Consider the following 18,091-nt stretch of genomic DNA (forward strand, 5'->3'; position numbering starts at 1 on the left):
AGAAAAAAAGAAAATAACAAATAAAATTACTACTTTATAATACTGTGACTTTATTCTCATGATACGATTCAAGATTCAAGATGTTTATTGTCACGCCGGTTGTACAGGTACAAACGTGTGAAATACTTTTCGCTAGGAAGCTCCATTAAATAATAAATTATATTACATTTACATTACAATTATAAAAGGAAATACTTTATACAATGGCATATTAAGAACATATGTATTAACAATATATACAGTATAAGAAATATTTTTGTGTAAGAATGTGTCAAATGAATCATAGATTTAAAAGTCTGATGGCCTGGGGGAAAACTGTTCCTCAGTCTGCTGGTGTGAGTCCTGGGGGTCCTGTATCTTCTACCAGAGGGCAGGAGGGAGAACAGGCTGTTGTGGGGGTGTGTCGTGTCCTTAATGACCCTCAGGGACTTCCTGAGGCACCGCTGGGTGTGAAGCTCCTGCAGGCTGGGCAGCTGGCACCCGGTGATGTGTTGGGCCGAGCACACCACCCTTTCCAGCGCCTTACGGTCCACGTTGGTGCAGCTGCCGTACCAGGTGGTGAAGCAGCCTGTCAGGAGGCTCTCTATGTTGCCCCGGTAGAAGTCCCTGAGGATTTATGGTTTCAGTCTGAAAGTCTTGAGTCGCCTCAGAGCGTACAGTCTCTGCTGGGTCTTCCTGACTACAGCGGTGGTGTGGGTGGCCCATGTCAAGTCCTTATGGATGTTGACACCCAGGTATTTAAAGGTGTCCACCCTCTCCACCGTTGTGCCGTTGATGGTGACTGGGGGGTGAGTGCAACCCTCTCTCCTGTAATCCACGATGACCTCCTTGGTCTACGACGACTTTTTTCTCGTAAACCTATGACTTTATTCTCGAAATCTCAGATTTATTTATTTTTACTCAATGTGGCCCTAATAATCTGTCGTACCATCATACATTAGACCTACAAAAATGATAAATAAAAATGAAAATGTAAACAAAAAACATTAATTTCCATTTTTTTAAATCCACAGGGAGCCACTGGAGAGGAGGTGTTGAGGCAGCATGGATCATGCCCGGCCAGTTGAGGAGTTAATTCAATTCAATTTCAATTAATTAATTAATTATTTTTTTTATTTACTTCCTTTTCATCATAACAAAATAAAATAAAATGAAATATGGATAAAACAAAATGGAAAGAAAAATAAATTAAATAAATAAATAAAAAAAGAAAGAAGAAAAAACAACAACAAATAAATAAACAAATAAAGAAATAAAGAAATAACGAAATAACGAAATAACGAAATAAAGAAAAAAGCCAACATAACTGGGTAAGATCAGTATCATGTGACTGTGTGTGTAACAGTCTGAGCGTCTATGCGCAGCTATCGAGGCTGTAAATGAGTCCGCAGGTCCTGATTGGATCAATGCGCCGTGGTGGTCACGTGATCTGGAGGGCACCACCCATTGGTTCGTTCACCGTCACATGACCAGAAGCTGAAAGTGAAGCGGTGGAGTGTGAGTGCTTTTGAAATGTAAACAAACTCAGCTGTCTTTGTTGCCTCTTTTATTAAGTATTTTAATATAAATCTATACATAATGCTGCATATATGTTATAATATACGAAACACAACCATTGCGACGGACTCGTGAATGAACAGCGATGAGGAGGAGAGCTGGAAGCTGAGGATTAAACTCACCAAACACCTGGTGAGGATACTGAGGTAGCATCACAGCTAACGGTGGATAGCTAGGTTATAAGATAAGATAAGATGAACCTTTATTAATCCCCAGAGGGAAACTCAGCTGTCAAAGCAGCAACATCAGCAAACAGAGTGAAACACAGGAGAGGGAAAGGTATACAAAGATTATAAAAACAATAATAGAGATATAAAAGATACAGAGTGAATGGGTGAACATAGTGTGTACAGTCCTCAATAAATACATGTAGTATGTACAATAAATGAATGTAATATGTACATATGTGCAGTCTATAAAGTGGTATATAGGATGTATAGTGTAAAGTAAGTGTATATAGGATGTATAGTGTAAAGTAAGTGTATATAGGATGTATAGTGTAAAGTAAGTGTATATAGGATGTATAGTGTAAAGTAAGTGTATATAGGATGTATAGTGTAAAGTAAGTGTATAAAGGATGTATAGTGTAAAGTAAGTGGTATATAGGATGTATAGTGTAAAGTAAGTGGTATAAAGGATGTATAGTGTAAAGTAAGTGGTATAAAGGATGTATAGTGTAAAGTAAGTGGTATAAAGGATGTATAGTGTAAAGTAAGTGGTATAAAGGATGTATAGTGTAAAGTAAGTGTATATAGGATGTATAGTGTAAAGTAAGTGTATATAGGATGTATAGTGTAAAGTAAGTGTATAAAGGATGTATAGTGTAAAGTAAGTGGTATATAGGATGTATAGTGTAAAGTAAGTGGTATATAGGATGTATAGTGTAAAGTAAGTGGTATAAAGGATGTATAGTGTAAAGTAAGTGTATATAGGATGTATAGTGTAAAGTAAGTGGTATAAAGGATGTATAGTGTAAAGTAAGTGGTATAAAGGATGTATAGTGTAAAGTAAGTGGTATAAAGGATGTATAGTGTAAAGTAAGTGGTATAAAGGATGTATAGTGTAAAGTAAGTGGTATAAAGGATGTATAGTGTAGAGTAAGTGGTATAAAGGATGTATAGTGTAAAGTAAGTGGTATAAAGGATGTATAGTGTAAAGTAAGTGTATATAGGATGTATAGTGTAAAGTAAGTGGTATATAGGATGTATAGTGTAAAGTAAGTGGTATATAGGATGTATAGTGTAAAGTAAGTGGTATAAAGGATGTATAGTGTAAAGTAAGTGGTATATAGGATGTATAGTGTAAAGTAAGTGGTATAAAGGATGTATAGTGTAAAGTAAGTGGTATAAAGGATGTATAGTGTAAAGTAAGTGGTATAAAGGATGTATAGTGTAAAGTAAGTGGTATAAAGGATGTATAGTGTAAAGTAAGTGTATATAGGATGTATAGTGTAAAGTAAGTGTATATAGGATGTATAGTGTAAAGTAAGTGTAAAGAGCGCCAGTGGTTAAAGTCCAAGATGGTTGCAGATAGTGCATGTTTAAAGTTCTTAAAGTCCTCCTAGTTCTCATATGGGGGTCAGCCTGGGTTATGGATCCTGATGGCTACCAGCATGAAGGACTGACCCAGGTGCTTTGTGTTGTGCCGAACACAACATTTACATGTTGAGTCTGTGGCTGAAGGTGCTCCTCATCTTGACTAGCTCATCATGGATTCTCATCTCATTCTTATACAATCATCTAGCTCATCATTGTATTCCGTCTAGCTGATATTTCCACGACACAACACACGCTTTCAAACATTCACTTGTCAGGAAATTGTCCCAAATAGAAAATCATTTTGTAGATTTGAGTTTGCATTGAACATTTGCATCCATTTTCTTTGAATTGTGAAGTAAAATCTTGCTAACATGCTAACATTAGTGTTTGTTCCTCTGGACTCAGCTGGACCCTTGTTGGTCCCTGAACCCAACTTTGGGTTCACCAGTTGCTCCAACTTAAACCAGCTCTCTCTTTTGCAGGCTGGTCGTTGCAGCTGATGGGGTCATGCTGGCATGGCCTTTTAATGTGAGACTCCATCATGGATGACTCGGACCAGGATTTTGTGGATCTCTGCTCAAAGCTGCTGAAACGAGTCCGCAAGAAACCAGGTGAGTCCAGACAGCCAAGGAGAGCAGAGCATCAGTCCTCAAGTCAGGCAAGCAATGGAGACAAGAGGAGGAGAAATAACAAAAGAGATGGTGAGCCTGGGTCTACTTGTGCTGAAACCCAGCCAGTTTGTACTGGTGCAGTAGCAGCAGAAGAGCATGTGGTGGTCTGTGGGGGGACTGGACATAATTCAGGAGATCCTTCAGCAGCAGCAGCAGCAGGACCGAGAGCTGAGAGAGGTCTGGCAGCAAAAGATAAAGTACTCAACAGAATGCAACAGTTCAAGAGAGTCAGTCCGCAGAAGATGGTGCACAAGAACCAGAGCCGGCCAACAAACCATGAGAATGACGGTGTTCCTCCTCCACCTCTGACACAAAGACAAGGTGAGATGACACGATGCTCTCGGCACAGATTGTTAGTATGTTAAGTGAACAGAGGAATAGAGATGAGATTTTCTCTCCCTGCTTTTTCATGACTTTTGAAAATATGACATCATCATCCACGATTGAGATAAGACAAACTGCTTTGTCACACAATATTAAATTAATTTATCATCTAGATCGAATATCAGTACAATGTAACTTTAGCACACCCGTTACTTGTATCTGTATGTGCCACCTCCAGATACTCCTGAGTCTTCCAGCTCAGGTCTCCACCCGGAGCCCCAGGACAGCGACGAAGCTCTGGCCCTGCAGCTGCAGCAGGAGCTGGACAGGGAGGCAGCAGAGGCCCAGACGGTGGACCTGGAGGACGGAGGCCTCTTCTTCTGTCAGATCTGCCACAGAGATCTGTCTCACATGACACCTGAAGGACGAACACAGCATCTCAACAGGTTTGGAAATTTACATTCAAGGCGTTTGACTGATGCTCTTTGATTTGCAACAGTAAAATTAACTTATATTTGTTGACTGCAAGCCACAGACAAGCGACGGAGTGGGGGACGCACTGAAAGTGAGAATGATCCTTCTTTGCAGGTGTTTGGATGAGAGTGAAGAGAGCTCTGCTCCAGCGCCCCCTCAGCCGCCTCCTGGTGTCCCCGACTGCCCCATCTGTGGCAAGAAGTTCAAGTCCCAGAAGAGTCGCTCGGCCCACCTGAAGCGCTGCTCCTCAGAGATGGGCGTTGCTCCGGCTGTGCTGCTGCAGGCTCTGCACAGACAGACTGAGGAGACCCAGAATGTCCCCACTGCTAACACACTGTGAGTTAGCCTCCGTTCTTCTGTCCAGCCACAACAAAGTACCATAAACACCTCTCAGCTTACTGTCAGTGGCAACAATTGATGCCCCTGCTCTACAAGCACTTTTGAGATATTCAAAATGTGGCTGTAGACGATGATCGACACATGGGCTGAGTTTCTCTGATAGCCCGGACCTAAAGGTCACATGATTTCAGTCAGACTGAAGCTGACTTAACCTGATCATGTTTCATTGCTTGACAAGCTTTTCCCATACTATGAATAGCTTGCCTATCATCTAACATCAGTATATGAGTGCTTACATAGCTTCAACAAACCTTTTTCTAGCTTTTGTCTATTTTTTTTTTCTTCTCTGCAGCACACAAACTGGTGGCACTAAAAGAAAAGGTCCATTCAAGCCGGACCTCCCAGCGATGAAGAAGCCCAGGAAGAAGACTGCACCTCTGGACGAAGACACTATGGTGGCCCTGGCTCTGTCCTCCTCCATGCGTGAACAGGAGCAGCAGAGCGAGAGGGAGTTACAAGCCTCTCACATCTCCATGACTTCAGCATTGAAGTGGAGGCCAGACAAAGGTACAGTAACATCAACACTGCCAGCAGGGACAGTTTGTCAACACAAAAGATGATTTTTGTTGATGAAGCATTAACATACAGCCGGGAATGTTATATCTCACAGTGTAGCACAAACTCAGGTTTGTTGCTGCTTTCATGCAACATTTTGAAATTGTTACATCAGCCTAGGAGGTAATATTTTCGGTTTGGTTTGTTTGTTGTCAGCAGTATTACGGAAAAACTACTGTCCCGATTTTCAGGAAACTTGGTGGAAGGGTGTAGCACCCCCAGTATGGAGCGGATCCGAATCACGGGGCGGATACCCAAATAATTTTTTTACTTTCGCTAACATTGCGAGATAGGGCATGGCCTTGGCGGAGGTCTGCGCTCTCCGAGTGCCCTTCTAGTTATAAATGTAATTAATTATCAATTTAATTATGCAAAAGGCTGGTGGGCGGTGCTTGGTATTTCCTCAACTGATCTCAATTGTGGCTGATGGGTCACAAACTTTCTCATTTTACAGCTAAACAGTACACTACAAGATGTTTCTGAAAACATTTGAGGAGAGAAATAGGCATTACAGTAACAGAATATTGGCTCTTATTTGATCAGCGCTGCCTAGTTTGACCATTTGGTCGGAGTTTGCGAGTGATTGACAGCTGCTCAGAGACGGCAGTCTCCAGCTCGGCTCTGATTGGTTGTTTTCCTCCGGTCTGTGAAATCTTGCAGATGCCGTTAGGAGCACCGGAGGACACAGAGGAACAGGATTTTTTTCAGATTACCTGTCTCATGTACTACTGTCAGGATATAGTGAGCGTTAAATAAAAATGACTTTTTTTAATCATATTTGCTCCAATCTTGCCGACTGTTGCTTTAAGGAACCAAAGTCTAATGTGCTCAAAAACTCTTGAGCAACCTTTAACTGTAACAAGTATGTTGTGTTTAATTTGGGAAACTCTGTATCTCCAGAGGCGGTTTACATGTTTTCTTTTTCGTCCTGGAACAAATATTTTAGAACACAGTCTGTGTCATGTGTGTCTGCATGTGTGTTAACTTTGGCAAGGCCTGAAGCAGTGTTTCCACCACAACACAAATGAAAGGCACAAACTGTTGAATAATTGGTTTTGGATCACAATGGTTTTATTTTCAGTATTCCCTAAATTAATATATTTAATAGACAAAGATTTTGCTTTAAATACTCGAGCACTGTGCATCATCTGACCCCCTCTCTCTCTCCTCCGCTCCTCTTGGTGCAGGTAAGGGGCGTGGAAAGAGGAAAAAGGGCGCCGTCCCTCGTCCTCCTCCGCTCCTCCTTGTTCAGGATGCCGAGGTGGCTCTGACCAGGCTGCAGGAACGCGTTTCTGCTCTCCTCCTACGCAGCCGGGCCCCGTCTCCCCCCACCCCGACCCGCTGCCCCAGCAGTCTGCCTGGCTGGAGCGGGGTTGCCCCCCTCTGGCAGAAGAGCACACTACTGGACACAGCCTCCACCTGTCTGTCTGATTTCTACACTCCAGAGCTCAGAGACTTCATCACGCCTTGGGAACCAGCAACGGTGAGAGAGACCAAAGACATCTTTACACACTTTGTTGTTTGTTCTATTTAGTTTGAACTGAATGGGGAATATAAATCAGACTGACTGTTGAGCTTGAACCACACACTGTCTGGTAGTTCTGACCTATCCTAGAAATATCCTAATCATTTATTAATAACAGATGCCAGTGGATCAAATCGCATAGCTGAGTTAAATTGATGCTGTTCTCCTCCACTTCTAGACTGCTGCAGCCACCTCTAGCACCGTCAACAAGCCTCAGTCTTCTGTCCAGCCTGTGAGTGAAGGAACTCCTGTCACAGGGACCAGGCTCTCCATCCTGCCATCTTCCTCCCAGACAGCCTCCTCCTCCTCTCAGACGGCTTCCTCCACCAGCCGGGCGCTCCTGATGGACCTGATGGAGCTGGCTGAAGACGGCGTGACCCTCACCCAGTGTGGTCACACTGCTCCAGGCCCTGACAAAGGTAACACACTCATACACACTGTTGTAACGTCAAAGTGGAAAAAAATAAATCTGTACAGATACAGATCAATTTTGTGTACATATTTAAATGCAGAGGCAGAGAAAACTGACATTTGCTAACTGGTTTAACCTGCAAATGTAGAGAATTAGTCTTATTTTATAATAAAACATGTGTCCTTTTGTTGTTGTTGTTGTTGTTGTTGTTGTTGTTGTAAACCCTTGACTAGGCATTAAAGGGATAGTTTTGGTGTTTTGAAGTGGGGTCGTATGAGGTACTTATCCATAGTCAGTGTATTACCTACAGTAGATGGCGGTCAGCACACCCCGAGCTTGGAGAAACAGAAACAGAAGCAAAGCAATGTACTGCTGTGGACGGGGGCAGCAGCAAAACGCATTTTAGCCACCTAAAAGAAAGGCTCGCCTAAAAAAATCAATATCGGTTTAAGTGTATGCTGTATTTACAAAAATGTCGCTGGTTTACGTTGCCGTGAGACAGCTATACAGTCTATGTTTCCAACCCGGAAATTAAGACGTTATCTATGCTTTCATCAAAGCAACCAGACTCCATCGAGAAAACCTGTAATTTTATCTTGCAGAATACGGAGTTGCTGGTCGACTACGGCTGCCGCAATTGGTTAGTTAGTTAGTTAGTTTGTGTTATAGTGTGACTTTGGTTAGTTTGGATTCATCAAAGTCACACAATAGCACAAACAAACTAACTGATCGAGGCAGCGGTAGACCAATAACTCTCCGTGTTCTGCGAGGTAAAATTGAAGGTTTTTTCAATGGAGTCTGGTGACTTTGGCAAGAGCATAGATGGATATAACAGCTTCAGTTCCCCGTTGAAAAGGGCTGTCTGACAGCAAGGGAAGCCGGCGAAAATATTCTAAATATAGCACACGCTTAAACTGATACTGATCTTTTTTATTTTTTTGGTGAGCCTTTTTCTAGGTGGCTAAACTAAGTTTTTCTGCCGTCCCCGTCCACAGCACTGAATTGCTTTGCTCCTGTGTTGGTACTCCCGTCTGTTTCTCCAAACTCGGGGCGTGCTGACCGTCATATGCTGTTGGTAATACACTGACTATGGATAAGTACCTCATACACCCCCACTTCAAAACACCTGAACTATCCCTTTAATAGCTTGCCCCCAAATGTTTGCTTTGTCCTTGTTTTCACACCGTAGCCTCCCACAAACAGTCAGTTAGGTTTCAAATAATCAAATGTCCACGGAAAAACCTATGTATATATTTTGTGTATACAGTCTAGTGTTCATTCCTGTGTGTTTATATTTCTACCCTCGAAAAATAGTGAATTTATCTGTGTTTGTTTTTAATATTTAAAAAGGGGGTGGATATCTGAAAACCTATTTTTCACTTTACTTTCTGTTACCAGAAGCATTTTCTGAGCTGTACTCGTCTTCTACTAAGTGTGGGAGACATAAAATCTGGGTGAAGATCACATTTAACTGTTCTGGTTAAGAAATCTGTGTTATTTAGACTAAATCTGTGTTAATTAGTAAAAACTTAAAACAACAAACACAACAACAAATCTCTTCTAAAATAATGTATTTGTTAAATCTCAACTTTTGAATTCTAGGATACTGCTACACGGTCGTAACCCATGGGAGCAAACTCAGTAAATTGTTAAGTAGTGACTTAATTGGTCAGTTGGGGTCCTGATTGTCTTTGTTCCCACAGACAAGGGCGTCTGTCAGATCACACCCCTTCGTCTGAGCGGCTTTGTCCTGGAGGAGTCGGAGGAGCAGGCTGACCTCTGCGTGAGCGGCTTCCTACCAGAACCAGCACACACACATTCAGAGGACGCCCGCCGCCGAGCGAGCAGGACGATTGATCGGCGAGGGTCAGATGAAGAGCGAGGCAGCCACCGATCAGTAAGACCACTTGTTATCACACTTATTCTGACTTTGTCAACCTGGATCCTGAATCCTCATCTTTTTCATAATTTGTATCTGACTTGGTTGCATTTCTGTAGAGTATCTCTTGTCTTTTTTTAGATGCATGTCTCTGCATTACAGTCCTGGAAGGACCTTTGTGTTTTGTGTGACAAAGAGATGCACTATAGTATGTCTGTCTTGTGTGCCCACTTTGTGCCTTTAAGTGTTAACTCTGCAGTGCACTGACCCCAGTGTTTCCCGCTGGTGTTTCCTCTGTAGGCGGCGCTATCCAGACTGGCATCAGACCTGAGCAGCATGGTGAACAACCCTCAGCTCAGTGACCTGCAGCTCCAGGTGGACACTGGAGAGGTCTACTTTGCTCATTCCTTCATGGTGTATGCTCGATGCCCCCTGCTGGCAGAAATGGTAAAGCAAAGCCCTGATAATACAAGAACCAGGACTGCATAATTATGTAGAAATATTAGGGTTAAAATATTTAATTGCGATAAATCGCATGATTTTTCATAGTTTCACGATTAATCGCCCATATTTTATCTGTTCAAAATGTATCTTAAAGGGAGATTTGTCAAGTATTTAATAGTCTTATCAACACGGGAGTGGGCAAATATGCTGCTTTATGCAAATGTATGTATATATTTATTATTATAAATTAATTAACAACACAAAACAATGACAAATATTGTCCAGAAACCCTCACAGGTACTACATTTAGCATCAAATATATACTCAAATCATAACATTGCAAACTCAAGCCCAACAGGCAACAACAGCTGTCAGTGTGTCAGTGTGCTGACTTGACTATGACTTGCCCCGAACTGCATGTGATTATCATAAAGTGGGCATGTCTGTAAAGGGGAGACTCGTGGGTACCCATAGAACTCATTTTCATCATCTGTCACAATACTGGACACTTACCAGCTACTTTAATCATTTAATCGGTATAGAGACAATCACAACTATGCAACAAGAGGCAGCTATCCTTTTTAGATTCAGGACTTCAATGGGCAAACATATCTATTTTTATACGGCTGCAATTGAAAGAAATAAACTTCCAATATCTCTTATATCCATTGAAGCAGAGATACATTTTCAGCATGCTATGAAGAAATGGCTAGCAAATAGTCTCTCAGAATAGGGACCCTGCACAACGTAACTCGGTGTTGTAAACAAGCTTAGTAATAGAGTTTGATTTCAATTCAAACCTGATTTCTTTTTAGTTTAGATAGTAGGATTTAAATTGAGTGTTCATATTTATTCACGTTATTATTTACCAACATCTTCTTTGTTGTTTTGGTTCATCTTGTAAAAGGAAAAAATATATTTAGAAATCTTAAGTAAAGAGGTAAAAATGAAACACCATAGTATGGTTTACATTTAGTACTACCTTGACATTTGCAGGTGCCTTCATCTTTTAAAGTTTAAAAAAAAGTAATGTTCGTGATCAACGGACATAAGCCTGTGGCTTTATTGTGTAATTTAATCCTCTACAGTTTGTAAGTGTATGTGATAACTGTCTTCAAGTGAAGCAGTATTATGTGTATTTTATGATTGTCAAATACATCTATCTAGCTACCAGCCAGTAGATCAGCTGCTCTAATTAAGCCGAGCAGAGGCTTTCCAGTGGATTTCAGCTGAAAGGGTCTTAGCAGTAATTTGTGGACCTGTTGGTCCAAAACTTTAGAATTTTGTACTAGAACGAATGTGTAATATGTGTTTTTTAACTAACCCAAGAGTCATGTCCAAGACAAATTCACAACACTTTGTGATGGACAATAAAAATTTTGTGAATCATACAGTTAGTCAGTTTAAATAACATTTTTTCTCCTTCTTCCTCTGCTCCTCTCACAGGTACATGAAAGTGGTTTCGGGGTGCAGGAGGAGGACGTGCCTGCAGCCCAGAGGGTGTTGATGAATGACGTCCCGGGACAGGCGGTGTTTGCTCTGCTGCAGTATCTCTACACAGCCTGCTGCTCCCTCCCAGCATCAGTTCGGCCTCATGTAGCGGAGCTCGCATCCAGGTTCGTATGCAGCACACGAGCCACGACATTTTATACACATTCTTGTCTTACAATTTAAAAAATGTCGGTCCACCTCTGGTCAAGCTAATTTGGTGACCTTCAGGTTTTTGCTCTGATGTCTTGTGTTGTATGTTGAGCAGCGTAATGTATTGATAATGGTAAAGAAACCAGAGCTGCTTTACTGTGATTCTGTGTACTTCCCATAATCACAGTCAAGAAAGTCTGCTCAGGTATTACTTAATAATTAATAATCGCTCAAGTTCAAGAGATATATGTGAAAATGGTTCAAACATTCTTTAAAGTCTACATTGTTCATCAGTGAGTAAGATTGAATACAGTGTCTTGACGACTCCTCTTGCTTCTCTTTCTGTTTTAAGGTTTGACTTGCAGGAGCTACAAATGCTTTGCGAGCTCCGTCGAGAGGATGCAGCGACTCAGGGAGACGAGGAAGACTACATGAACCAGGAGGAGGAGGTCAACAACCAAACGCACCAGGCCCTCACGGAGCTGCTCCGCTCCATGTGGGACGAAGAGGACGCAGACGACGAGGGCACAGATACAGACGGAGGAAGGGACGAAGAGCGAGAACTGGAAGAAGATCATCAAGCCGACGACCTCGCATCAGGCGACCGAGAGGAGGAGAAAGTGAACGAGGAAGAGCTGGAGGAGATCTATGAGTTTGCCGCCACGCAGAGAAAGAGGGAGGAGGAGAAAGACAGCGTGGAGGAGGAGGAGGAGGAGGAAGAGGAGAAGGTAGACGAGGGAGAAGAAGTGTTCGCAAAACTGACAGAACCCAAAAGAAGCTCGACAGGCTTCAGTGTAAAAAAACTGCAGCCGAACTCTCAACCTGAGCCGGACCCCAGCCTGGATCGCAGCCACAACCGCCTCTTCTCAGACTCCTGGGGGGTCTACGAGGAAGAAGCTCCTTCCTCCTCACACTTCACTTCCGGACCGGCTAAGACGCACACCCCCCAATCCCAACAACACCGGCCCCCTCATAAACCTGCATCTGAACTGTCCGGCAGAACTTTGCTTCAGTCTTCAGCAAGCATAGTTGACGAGCTTTCCCTCAGCCCTCCACCCCCCACATCCAACCTGCCTATCCCGGGTCAGTCTCCTGGTCAAGTGGGTGACTGGGGTGGCGTTGGAGACGAGGGAACAGATGGTCTGGCTTCGAAGCGAGAAAGCCAAGGTCCTCGTAGTATTTGTGTCCCTCTTTCTCCCGATTCGCCCCACGAAAAGAAGGAACCTGAGCTCATAGTTTTATCCGACTCAAGCGAGGAGATGGAGGTAGTACTTAGTTCCCTCAGTCCTTCGCCACATTCTCCTTGTGCCGTCCAGAACCTGCAGACCTACACCCAGATCAAACCTCAGCCAATCCTGAAACCTAATGAACCCGCCCTAGAGACTAAACAATTCAGAAGTTTAGAGTTAAGTCCCGATGATCCACCTGCAGCGCTGCAGGATCCACTAGACTGTTCTCCAGAAGTGTCCTGGCTGATCCCATCCACGCCGGTCCAGCCCGTTAGAAGCACCACGACCTCCTCCACTCAGACCAAAAGCAGCATGTGCAGGACGCAGCTGTTCCCTAAAGGTGACGCTTCCTCACCCTCATCCTCTGTTTTCTCTTCTCCTGCTTTACCTTTTAACAACAGGCCGCAGACCTCCAACAGCTCAACCAGAGTTTCTGCCCACGTCGGCCCAACAGAGGGCAGTGTTCCCAAGTTAGAACTTGACGAGACCTCCAGCTTGGATCTCAATAAATGCCAACCTAAGCCCTCATGCTCGACCTCTCCAAAGCAGGATACACCCCTCCACAACCAGCCCCAGCCTTACAGCAGCACTCCACTGCACACAGAGCTCCACAAGGCCCCCGTCCTCCTCGCCACCTCCCCGCTCCACAGCAACCTCGATAAGAGTCGAGGAAGGGATAGGGCGCCATCTGAAAGCCCGGAGAAGACCGAAGTAGGGAGCTTTCATCTCTCCCCCCTGTCTGACCCTTCAGATCTACCCTCTTCGTCCTCTCACAGAAGTCTTCAAAGTCCACAGAGGCACAGCGAGTCCTCTCGTCAAAGTGGACGCTCTGTTGAGGCCAGCAGTCATGACAACACAGAGGGACTGGGCGAAAATGAAGACGCTGGTGATGAACGAGAGAAGGAAGAAGCAGAAACCGGAGAGGCAGGCGTTGCTGAATTCAGTTTCCAGCAGAGCTTCATGGACGAGCCCCCCATAGCTTTCAACGACTCGTGGGGTTTCGACGCGGAGGCGAACCCAGGCTGCTTCAGTCTGAGGCTGGAGGACAGCGGAGCATCCAGCCAGCGAGGCGAGCGCAGCCTGGGACAACGAGATGCAGCCAGGTCATCCTACTCTACCGGTCGCCAACCTTCACCATCCAGTCACAGCAGTCATTTGTTGACCAGCCACGGCGTTGGGACTGCCTCCTCTCCATCCAAATCCCACAGTACACAACCATCCACCAGTGCACAGGCTCATACAGGGCTTTCCTTCACCCCTTCCCCACCTGAACCCACCACCAGGACCAGTCCAGAGATCGTCAACAGCCTCCTGGACTCCAAAATGTGGGACAGCTGGGAGGAGGTAGATGAGGAGGAGGAGGCCCTTCCTCTCTCTCAGAAGGTGAACCCTTCCGCCCCGCTCAAAACACCAGGTAAGCAAGAAGTCTGTCACTGAAGTACTTTTGATTTTCTGTAATGTAGTACAATGCAAAATCTGAACTACATCTAAAACTACATCTTACCAAGAGTTATGTTATTTTTTTTTTAGCCCAAAACATGCATATATATATATACGCTAATTCATATCAACGTTCCTTTGCAAAAGACTAGTAATGATTTCCATATCTTTTTAAGCGTTAGAGAGTAAAAGTGTAGCTGTTTTAATGGAGTCATCTTTACTCCATTGATATGGACATTTCTGCTTAAAGGTGTTCTTATCTAATCAGATCATCCGCTCTGCAGGGCAATCTGTGGTTCTATACTTCTTGAATGAACAATCTGTTCATTTGCCTTGAAAACAAAGCAGAAGAAAATAAAACAATCCAAAGCAATATAAGTAAAATCCGAAACAGCCTAATAAAGATATCAGTAGTCTTAGTCCAACAACTCCAGAAGGCCTGAACCAACCTGCACAACAACTACTGCAACTTCAAATGGAAATCTAAAAGAAAATTTACCCTAAATTTCTTGCAGTGCTGAAAAATAGTTTTTTCCCATATTGTTCATTTCTGCGCCCCAATTTCATCACAACTTCCCAAAGCCCGAGTTGACAGTCAGATGTTTTGTCCAATTATCAATCCAATATCAACAACATACTATACAATGACATTTTATAATATGCTATACTATGATGTTTTTTATGATTTTGTGATGACGTATTATACTATGACTTTTTAATGACATGATAAACTATTACATTTTTATGACATTCTATACCATGAAATGTCATGACATATTGTACTGACATTTATGACATACTAAACTGACTTTTTATGACATACTATAATATGACATGTTACGAAATACTATACTATGACATTTTATATTTTTATGACATGTTATGCTTTGGCTTTTTCACATTTTTATGTCTTACTATACTATGACATGTTATGACACACTGTGCTGTGACTTTTTATGACATACTATAATAGGATTTTTTATGACCTAGTATATTATATATATATATAAGATACACTCACCGGCCATTTTATTAGGTACACCTTGCTAGTACCGGGTGGTCTTCTGCTGCTGTAGCCCATCTGCTTCAAGGTTGGACGTGTTGTGCGTTCAGAGATGGTATTCTGCATACCTTGGTTGTAACGAGTGGTTATTTGAGTTACTGTTGCCTTTCTATCATCTCGAACCACTCTGTCCATTCTCCTCTGACCTCTGACATTAACGAGGCATTTCCGTCCACACAACTGCCGCTCACTGGATATGTTCTCTTTTTCGGACCATTCTCTGTAAACCCTAGAGATGGTTGTGCGTGAAAATCCCAGTAGATCAGCAGTTTTTTAAATACTCAGACCAGCCCGTCTGGCACCAACAACCATGCCACGTTCAAAGTCACTTAAATCCCCTTTCTTCCCCATTCTGATGCTCGGTTTGAACTTCAGCAAGTCGTCTTCACCACGTTTAGATGCCTAAATGTATTGAGTTACTGCCATGTGATTGGCTGATTAGCTATTTGTGTTAACAAGCAATTGAACAGGTGTGCCTAATAAAGTGGCTGGTGAGTGTATATATACACTACTATACTATACCATGGCCTTTTATGACATACTATAGTCTGACTTTTTTTTTTTTTTACCCTTTTACAACATACTGTACTATAACATTTTATGACATACTATACTACAACCTTTTTTTAATGATATTTTTATGGCATACTATACTTTGATTTTTTTTTTACTACACACTATATTATGACATTTTCATGACATACTATATTATGACTTTTTTTACATACTGTACTACAACTTTTTAAAATATTTTTATGACTTAATATACATATAATTATAATATACATAACTCAAGAATTTTCTAATTATGACAAATTTGACAGAAATGTCTAACAGGATAAATGATGAAGTGATGACAGTTTGGACAGACATAAACTGCAACCTGACTGGTTGGCGGAGGCATACAACTGGAGGCGGTAATTCTAGTTGTTTAGTGGTGTGTTTTATATTATTTCTATGAATGACTGACCAAACGTACGTAGACAACATGCTGGCACATCTCAGTAGTTGTTGGTCATTATAATGGCTTTTGATAACAGAAATCTTTCAGATGTCCAAAATCATCATCAGATTTGAGGTTTTGGTGTCAGTCTCAGAATACATTGCAGACCCAAGAACCTTTTAAGTAAGCAGTGCTGCTGCATTAACCATGCATTTGTTCACACACAATTTAGCTACATAGTTCCACCCACCTTTTGTAATGTAGTTCATGTGTTCATTTCTGGTCAGGATTTATCTTAACCTTAAGTATCTAACCTTGAACATTTGAATTTGCCGCATCCAGTTATCTTTGATTTATTAAGTTCTGGTGCAGAAATCGGACTGTAGTCTTAAACAATGTCTTCCTGTTTGTGTCTCATCAGCATCATCACACAATAAAAGGCGTCGCACCTTGGTGCCCATCACCCCCTTGCCCCACTACTCTGACATGGACACACCGGAGCTCAAGAACAAACTCACCAGGTTAGTCGGTTATCTCTCGTTCCAGCCTTGACGTTAATCAAGGCTGTTAATTGAGGAGCCTATCCGATTACCTCCCTCTGTGTCCCTGTCAACTTAGTCTGTCTGGCTCTGCTCTCTCTCTCTCTGGCTTCTTCCCTGCCATCCATTTGTTTGCTTGTCTGTCCTTTTCTTACTTTCTCCTCTGTGCAGGTTTGGTGTTCGGCCTTTACCGAAGCGCCAGATGATCCTCAAACTGAAGCAGATCCACCAGTACACCCACCAGCTTGTCAGCTCTGAGGAAGAGGAAGAGGCAACCTCGGCAGGCCGCACAGCTCAGGCGAAGCACCTACCCACCAGTTCAGAGGTTCCTGTTAACAGGCCAGTCTCCTGCACCCAGAGAGTGAAGTTTAAAGAGCCCAGAGCACCCGCTGGCGCCTCCCCTCTGAAACCCAACAGAGAGGAGGAGGCAGAGCTGCTGTCTGCCTCACAGGGCTCCAACACCTCTTCAACTGCTGCCAGTGAAGAATCTGAAAGGTACTATGTCTATTCAAGTGTGTATGGATCATCTCAAAATTATTATATTATTATATATTATTATTTATAAGATTTAATAAGAGTAATGCAACACTCCTCCCAGCTTCTTTTTTTAATTAGGGTCATAACATGGTGTATTGTCACAAAAAATATGGTACTTTGAAAAACTTCCATAAATACAGTATGGGCATTAAACCACTTCCCTCTCTCTCAGCAGGTCTAACCCAGAGCTGTGCATCTCCTCCGACTCAGACAGTGATGGCGGCATCTCTGCCTCCCAGTCAGCGAACCGCCTTCAGGATCGCCTCCGGGCGGTGCGCTCCTTCATCCTCTCTGACTCCGGACTGTACAGTCAAATCCTCCAGTATCAGCCTCTGGTCTTGTCCCAGTTCCAGGAGCGACTCAAAGCAGCAGGGATCCGCCTGGGTGCTGCCAAGTTGGTGGATTACCTAGACTCCCAGTGCATCACCTTCACCACAGCCAAGCCGGGCCACTCCGCACCCAGCCGCAGGCGGGGCAAGCGGACAGGAAAGGGGGCAAAGACAGCAGGTGAAAGTGGAGTGGGCAGGAAAAGAGCTGTGACGGCCTTGATTTAAACCTTTGACTGCAAGAAAGGTTTAAGTAGAAACTGTGAGAGGTGGAAGGTTTGAACATTTGTCTGGAAATAACTTCAGGCTGACCAGACCATGAGAACGTTTGTGGTTGTTCTTGGACAGCTGCCACTAGCAGCAGAGTAGACTACAGGTTTTACCATGTGTTTTTAAAACTATGTGAAAATACAAATGTTTCTTCAGGACAGTTTGTGTCATTTAAGTATTCTGTTTCAAATGTTAAATTAAAAAATGGTTAATGTTGCTGTGGTCCACTTTCAAAAATAATTTCAGTGATGTCACTCTTATCGATGTATAAAATAGGTTTTACACACCAGCTGTCGTTTTATGTATGTGATGGTACAAAAAAATA

General features: G+C 42.9%; 1 protein-coding gene across 3 annotated transcripts; it reads left to right on the forward strand.

Moving 5' to 3' along the window:
* Positions 1-1,358: 1,358 nt before the first annotated feature.
* On the forward strand, positions 1,359-17,982 carry slx4 (SLX4 structure-specific endonuclease subunit homolog (S. cerevisiae)). 3 transcript variants are annotated; one of them, XM_074629180.1, is made up of 14 exons: positions 1,359-1,497; positions 3,578-4,087; positions 4,329-4,536; positions 4,679-4,900; positions 5,256-5,470; positions 6,706-7,001; positions 7,222-7,462; positions 9,159-9,352; positions 9,635-9,781; positions 11,225-11,394; positions 11,772-14,062; positions 16,516-16,615; positions 16,805-17,128; positions 17,343-17,982. In XM_074629180.1, the coding sequence occupies exons 2-14, from the start codon at positions 3,637-3,639 to the stop codon at positions 17,722-17,724; spliced, it is 5,241 nt and encodes a 1,746-aa protein (XP_074485281.1). In that variant the 5' UTR covers positions 1,359-1,497; positions 3,578-3,636; the 3' UTR covers positions 17,725-17,982. The 3 variants fall into 3 exon arrangements, with proteins under 3 accessions (XP_074485281.1, XP_074485278.1, XP_074485282.1); XM_074629177.1 differs by having other exon boundaries at positions 1,473-1,689; XM_074629181.1 differs by having other exon boundaries at positions 1,473-1,689; positions 17,346-17,926.
* The last annotated feature ends 109 nt before the right edge of the window (positions 17,983-18,091 follow it).

The sequence above is a fragment of the Sebastes fasciatus genome, chromosome 3, assembly GCF_043250625.1.
Source record: "Sebastes fasciatus isolate fSebFas1 chromosome 3, fSebFas1.pri, whole genome shotgun sequence".
NCBI classification, from domain to species: domain Eukaryota; kingdom Metazoa; phylum Chordata; class Actinopteri; order Perciformes; family Sebastidae; genus Sebastes; species Sebastes fasciatus.